This window comes from Myodes glareolus, chromosome 24, assembly GCF_982192425.1.
Source record: "Myodes glareolus chromosome 24, mMyoGla1.1, whole genome shotgun sequence".
NCBI classification, from domain to species: domain Eukaryota; kingdom Metazoa; phylum Chordata; class Mammalia; order Rodentia; family Cricetidae; genus Myodes; species Myodes glareolus.
This window is the reverse complement of record NC_142049.1, coordinates 10,098,332-10,105,781: the sequence shown is the minus strand read 5'-3', so window position 1 is coordinate 10,105,781 and position 7,450 is coordinate 10,098,332. Positions and strand designations below refer to the sequence as shown.

The 7,450-nt window shown below is 34.9% G+C and overlaps 1 protein-coding gene across 1 annotated transcript; it reads right to left on the bottom strand.

Moving 5' to 3' along the window:
- Window positions 1-2,139: 2,139 nt before the first annotated feature.
- LOC125401075 (olfactory receptor 14C36-like) lies at window positions 2,140-3,078 on the bottom strand. The gene has a single exon (XM_048435306.3). It carries the CDS (start codon window positions 3,076-3,078, stop codon window positions 2,140-2,142), a length of 939 nt encoding a protein of 312 aa, XP_048291263.3.
- Window positions 3,079-7,450: the final 4,372 nt, after the last annotated feature.

The window sequence follows — 7,450 nt, the reverse complement described above, 5'->3', positions numbered from 1 at the left end:
AAATGATACCTAATGATAATCTTCTTTAGTTAAAATATCAGTTCCTTGTTCAGCCATCATCAGAGAAACTTTCTTCTGCAGCAGATGGGAACTAATAGAGTGACCGACAGTAAAGCATTATGCAAAGACTAAGGGGCCTTGGATAAATGACCCTTAAATGGGATGGCTCCATCAAATCCTTCCTCTCTAGCCTCAAGAAGCCTTGTATAAGAGGAAGTAGAAAGAATATAACAATCAGAGTTGGTGAAGATACTTGGTAAACAAAATCTTCTAAATCAAGATGATTTATGTACATATGATTTCATAAAAGCTGAGGAAATATGCATGGGTTCTACATAGGTCTCACCAGATGCAAGCCTAGAACTGAAATGAGAAGTGGATACATCTCTAACACAGAAACAATCTCTAATTGATTATTAATTTCAAGTAAAATTTTAGTTTCTTTCAAAGGAGTTTCACTTGATAAACTACTCCTTTTTTAATGATTTTATTGAACTATATATTTTTCTCTGCTCCCCTCCCTGCCTCTCCCCTCCCCTTCAACTCTCTCCCATAGTTAACATGCTCCCAATTTACTCAGGAGATCTTGTCTTTTTCTACTTCCCATGTATATTTTATATTTATGTCCCTCTTAAGGTACTCATTGTTGTCTAGGTTCTCTTGGATTGTGATTTTTAGGCTGGTTTTCATTGCTTTATGTTTTAAAACTACTTATGAGTGAGTACATATGATAATTGTCTTTCTGGGTCTGGGTTACCTCACTCAATATGATGTAGCTCCATCATTTGCCTGCAATTTCAAGGTGTCATTTTTTTTCTGCTGTGTAGTATTCCATTGTGTAAATGTACCAATTTTCATTATCCATTGTTCAGTCAAGGGGCATTTAGTTTATTCCAGGTTCTGGCTATGACAAACAACTATACATAGTTGAGCACATGTCCTTGTGGCACGATTGAGCATCCTTTGTATATATACCCAAATGTGGTATTGCTGGGTCTTGAGGAATGCTGTATCCTAATTTTCTGAAAGAAATCAACACACTGACATCCAAAGGGGTTGTACCAGCTTACACTCCCACCAACAATTCAGGAGTTTTCCCTTTACACCACAACCTCTCTAGCATAAATTATGACTGTTTTTGATCTTGGCCATTCTTACAGGTGTAAGTTGGAATCTCAGAGTTGTTTTGATTTGCATTTCTCTGATGACTAAGGATGTTGAACATTTCCTCAAGTGTATTGTAGCCATTTTCAATTTTCTCTGTTAAGAGTTCTCTGATTAGGGTGGTACTCCATTTTTTATTGGATTATGTGTTCTTTAATGACTAATTTCTTGAGTTCTAAGTATATTTTGGAGATCAGACCTCTTTATGTTTTGGAGTTGGTGAAAATTTTTCCCATTCTATAGGCTGTCATTTTGTTGTGTTGACCATTTCCTTTGCTACACAGAGGCTTTTTAGTTTCAGAAGGTTACATTTATTAATTGAATAAACAAATTACTCTTAAGGATAGTGTACAACCAAACAGTAGACAGATAACAATAAACTCAAGGGCATTCTTTGAAGTTCATGGACTCAGAACTTTTTGTCAGGGAATTTTGATTAATTTTTTGTTTTCCCTGTTTTAAAATTTACTCCTTTCTAACTTTCATTTTATACCTGTAAATACACACACACACACACACACACACACACACACACACATATATATACGTATGTATGTATATATACATACATATATGAATGCTTGGGACTCTGCATTTATGTCCGATATTTTGGTACTTTTCATGGGATATTTTCCATTATTTTATTTTGTACTTTTCTGATAAACTAGTTTTTATTTTAACATATCTTATTTTATTTTATTATTGATCCTTAGAAGTCTGCTTGTTTTTCTAATAAGAGCCAGAAAAGAGAGGGCTTCAAATGGAAAGACAGGTGAGGCAGGCCTAGGAGGAGTAGAGAGAGGATTAAGTGTAATCAGTATACATTTTGTAAAAAAAAAAAATTATATTGTCAATGAAAGGGAAATGCTTTGTGGTATGTGTGTTTGTCTTCTATGTGTGTGTGTGTGTGTGTGTGTGTGTGTGTGTGTTGTCAGTTTTTTTAATATTGTAAACCATGAACAATAGAAGTTTTCTTTACTTTCTCCTAAGGAAAAAAGCTCTTAACATTACTTTCTTCACAGCCTCTTTTATCTGTTTGTTTCTAAGACTGTAGATGATAGGATTTAAGAATGGTGGGAAAACAGTATAAAATACAGAAAGAGCAATCTCCTGAACTACTTGTGAGGTTACTGGAAGTCTTAGATACACATAGGCACCGGAACTAAGAAACACAGACACCACAATAATGTGAGGGACACAGGTGGAAAAGGCCTTCCCTCGCTCTCCTTTGACAGGAACCTTCAACACGGTTGACAATATGTGAACATACGATATGACAATGAATGTAAAGCAGCTACCACTGACTCCAACAGCAGTCAGATAAAGTAAGAGTTTGTTGTTAAAGGTGTTTGAGCAAGAAAGCCTCAACAAAGAGGGGATGTCACAGAAGATCTGAGAGACAACATTGGAGTGACAGAAGGAGAGCTGAAATGTTTCTATAGTGTGTATGCTTGCAATAACAAGACAGGTAAATAGGGAGGCCAGTGTCATATGAACACAGAATTGGTGGTTCATGATTACAGGATAGAGGAGAGGCTTACAGATGGCCACATAGCGGTCCTGGGCCATGACAGTGAGAAAGAGAATCTCTACACATGCACAAAAGAAGACCAAAAAGACCTGTGTTGCACAGCCAAACACAGAAATATTCCTGTGGCCAGTGAGAGAGTTGACACACGCATTAGGGACAGTGACAGAAACATAGCACATGTCTAAGATGGACAAATTCCTGAGAAAGTAGTACATGGGTGTGTTCAGGGCCTGGTCAACTGTGGTAACAATGATGATGATCAGGTTCCCTAACAGGCTGCCCAGGTACACCAGCAGGAACAGAACACTGAATAGGAGCCTTAGCTCCCAAGTCTCTGCAAAAACCTCCAGGAGGAACTCGGTCACCAGAGTGGAATTGGTCATGGTCTCAAAGTACAGGTTTTTCTGCAAAATAAAAGCAACAACAAAGAATAGCAAAATAATTGATAAATCACTACCATCTTTCTTAATGTTCTTTATTTCTGTTTCCTAAGTCTGGCGCTTACGTGTGAAAAATCAAAAAATAAAGTATTTGTTTCCTTGGCTTCTTTACATTTTTTTCTCTTCAGCTTAGTTGTTAATAAACATGTATGTCAGTGTTTCTGCTTATATGGTATGATGCTAAATGTTTAGTGTTTGTTTTCATTATAATACCTACCTCATATTTTATTACTTTTTTATTAGATATAACTAAACTAAGTGAAATATTTTAACTGTTTAAATGGAGAGATATAGAGTATATAAAAAAGAACCATTCATGTCCTATTTATAAGAGTCCAACTAGGTTGAACCACACATGTGGTTGAGACAGAAAAAGATATTTCATGCAGAGAGAAATTTAAGTAATCTGGAAGGACTATAGCTTTATCAAACATTACAAAATTTAAGTTAAAAAATGTCACTGGAGTAAGACATAATTACAAAAAAAATGGGTACAATAAGGAACCAATTACAATTACAGATACTATGCTTTTGGCCAAAGAGAAATTCAAATAAAAGCAAGCTGACAGGTTTGAAATTAATACCATAATAGAGGCAGCAATGGTTTGAATACTCAACTTCCAGTAATAAATCACACTGAGAATTAATTGATTAATATATGATTAGTTTCTCTTCCAGATAAACTAACTGCAACAACAAAGGATGACCAGAGAAATTTTACATGTGTGATATAATTTAAAAATTGTGTTCACCAGTACATGCAGACAAAACAAGACCCAGTGCCACTGTCAATGGCTTTTCAATCAGCCCCCAAGTCAGCCACATTCAGAGACTCTGGTTTGATCACATGCTCATTTAGTCCCAGTCCAACTGGCCTTGGTGAGCTCTCATTCGATCAGTCCCCTTGTATCAGAGGGTGAACGCACCCCTCGCGGTCCTAATTTTCTTTTTCATGGTCTCCCTCCTTCTGCTCCTCATTTGGACCTTGGGGGCTCAGTCCAGTGCTCCAGGGTCTCCGTCTCTATCTCCATCTATCGTCAGATGAAGGTTCCCTCTGGTCCTACCTTTCTTGCTCATGTTCTGAGGGGAGAAACTTGAATGTCCCACAGGGCAGGAAACCCTGACTGCTCTTAGGACTGGAGAGGGAGGAGTAGAGGGAGTAGGCGGGGAGGGAGTGGGGGGAATGGGAGGGTATGGGGAGAAGGGGAGGAGTGGAAATTTTTATAAACAAATAAATAAATAAATTTGAAAATAAATAAATAAATAAAAATTGTGTTCATATACTTGTTATGATTTATGTACATATTTACATGTATAATAGCTTTACCTTTTATGAGTATTTTAATATACATATATATATATATATGGAAGGATGGGAAAATGAGAGTGAAGGGCAGAGATATGGACATAACAGAACAGATAAAGAAAAAGAGATTAAGATGAACATGGAAGGAGGGGGATTTTAAGCAACTATATCAGATTTTAGAATATTGAGACTTTCAGAATAGGTCATTTGTGTGGAAACACAAAGTTAAACTTGCATGCTTGAAGCAGACTTTTCTTCTTGGAGAAAACTCAGATTATCTTGAATATTACTCATATTATAGATAATACTTTCAATTTCTTAAAGCCTGTGGTTGGTATTTGTGAACAGCAGCTACACACATTTCATTAGCAAAAACTACGAATGTTGTTTGGCAAATGACTATAGGTTTGAGCAAAGAAAATTTTGTATATAAAACTAAACACAATTTTCTATCTTAAATCTTTTATCTTCTTACAAGTAAGACTTGAAGCTTTTCTGACACTAATGCATAGTATAGAATGTAACACCATATTCTCCCTTTACTTATTGGCATACACTATGTTTTCTGAATAATTCACAACAGAAAAAGTAACTTCTAAAATTTATAATCAAATATAGGGGTGTTAAAATGCAGATATCAAAGTACATGAAAATGAAGATAAGCTGCAGTTAGCTTTCTAAATATTGTCACAAGTTTAATCAGTTCGTCATAGCGTCCAAAAAGATACTTCTTAGCTATAGAACTTTAGCTTATTAAAAAGAAGAAGAGACAACTCAAGAAGAATTGGGAAAACATGTATGAAACAGATAGAAAGTAGGCAGCAGAATAAAGGTACGTAATGGGACAGCCATAGTTACTTTTTTCTGTAAAGATTCAGAAGTATTAGATGCCTTATTTTGGCACCTTCAAAATTCCAACAGCATAAAATGAATAAAAGTTTAGAAAGTTAAGAAAACTTTAGTGACATTAGATAACTATTTGACAAGGAAAATTAACCTGAGCTAATATTTCTGTTTGAATAATTTATTTCATTTCAAATACTCATAGTAAAATGTTTGATCAAGATGAAAAAAGAGAAAAAAATTGTTTACTTAATGATGTTACTATCTGAATAGATCAGCTTCTTTGTACTATATTTGACAGATTCCAGAACACAGTCTAAAATGCCTACAAATAGTATTAGAACCACAGTAATGTGAGTGGTGAAATTAAAATGTACAGCTCAAAACTTAACACTAAAGAACATAAAACTTAGCATAACTCTGGTTCAAGTGTAAGAGATTCTTCATGTGGGTGTCATCAGTGGATGACCCGCCTAGCAAGTTGTCAGCAAATCTGGTGCCTGTGCTGTGCTCAGTCACCCTCAGCAGCAGTGTAAGATGGAAATTTAGAGTGAGAAACTAGAAATAAAGCCATGAAGAAGCATCATTGGCTTTTTCCCCTTTTTGCTGAATCATTCTATAGAAAAGGAAATTTGGCCATTTACCAAAAACATCCTTTCAGAAAGATCCATGGTGTATATATTAGGTTAATTATAAACCATTTTTTGATGGTTTTTTTTTTGGAAAAGCATTGATGACATCTGTGAGACTTTAAAAACTCTTGTCATGCATATATTTCGAATGTGAAACAAATGTTGGAAGTTATATGACAATGACAGCATAGTAAACAGAAATGAACACACAAAATAGTGTTGCATGAGGTTTTGACAATGTGATTGGGAATCATAACTGCAAAATTTGAGTAGGATTGTGAGATTGTTCAACATGGGAGATCTCTTACAACTGCTTTAAGCAGCTGTGATAATTACTGGCACTGGTGTGTGTTTCAAGAAACTGAAAGAGCATGGATGATTACATCAGCCTCTCTCTGTACTGCTCATTCCGCTCAGCAGTTACTTCTGACTCATTTTTAGTGAATGTTATGTGCAGTATTGGGGAAGTATTTTCCTCTCTGAAGCCTAGGTGATTATACTACAATTATTTAGTCTATATTCAGAAGGTAAACAGTGATTCAAAGACAGACTTTAGTCATGTATACTGTACTTGAAACAGAAATTGAGATCAGAAACATGAAAAGTGCAATTTAGAAAAAAATAGTGCATGCTGGGGAGAAGGAGTGCAAAGTGAAATACGAAAAGTGATTTTGAAAAAGGGAGACATTAGATATTTGTTTCACTGTTAGCCTGATATACTGGGAAGCAGTTTTTTTGTATGTAAACATTAAATTGAAATATTTTTATCCAAAAACTAAAGTATCAAAAATCAATTTTATACGAAGAAGTTTATATTTGAAACCACAAGTAGCCAAGAAAAAAACTCTACAAGATGTGGATTATAGATTGATTTACATATGTGGAGGGTTATAATGATACTCATCAAACTGTAGTAATGAGTTAGTCTTATCTTCATAAATTTCAATTTTATTTGTTTGGAATTTATTTACTAAAAAATGACAAATAGAATGACATAATTTTTAAAGTCATTTGCTGCATAATTTTAAGTGAACATAGTGTCTTTAAGAATAATTTCACATCCTTTGAGTCAAAAGATATCATCTTGAGTTTTTCTTTTTTTTACTTTGTTGCCATTTGAGTTCCAGTAATGGCTAAGTGGTCAATAATTTGTTCCTCAAGCATAAGACTTGGATTTGATTTCTACCACCTACATGGAGATTTATAACCACCTGTAACTTCATTTTCAGGAGATATTATGCCTTCTAATATCTATAGGCAGCAAACATATACATCCTGCATTGTAAGCACATGCAGGCAAAATACTCACATATAAAAACAAAAATAAATAAACATACTATAAAGAGAGTCAGATAGTGATGACTCATGCCTTTAATACCAGCACTCAGGGGGCAGAGGCAGTCAGATCTCTAAATTCAAGGCCAGCATGGATTACAGAGAAAATTCCAGGACAATCAGTGCTGCACAGAGAAACCCTGTTTTGAAAAACTAAATCAAAACTAACAAAACAAAAGCAATAATTTGACAGTTACTC

What these genes read in the sequence shown, in the direction of transcription:
- LOC125401075 (XM_048435306.3), bottom strand. Translation starts at nt 3,078, where the DNA reads ATGACCAATTCCACTCTGGTGACCGAGTTCCTCCTGGAGGTTTTTGCA.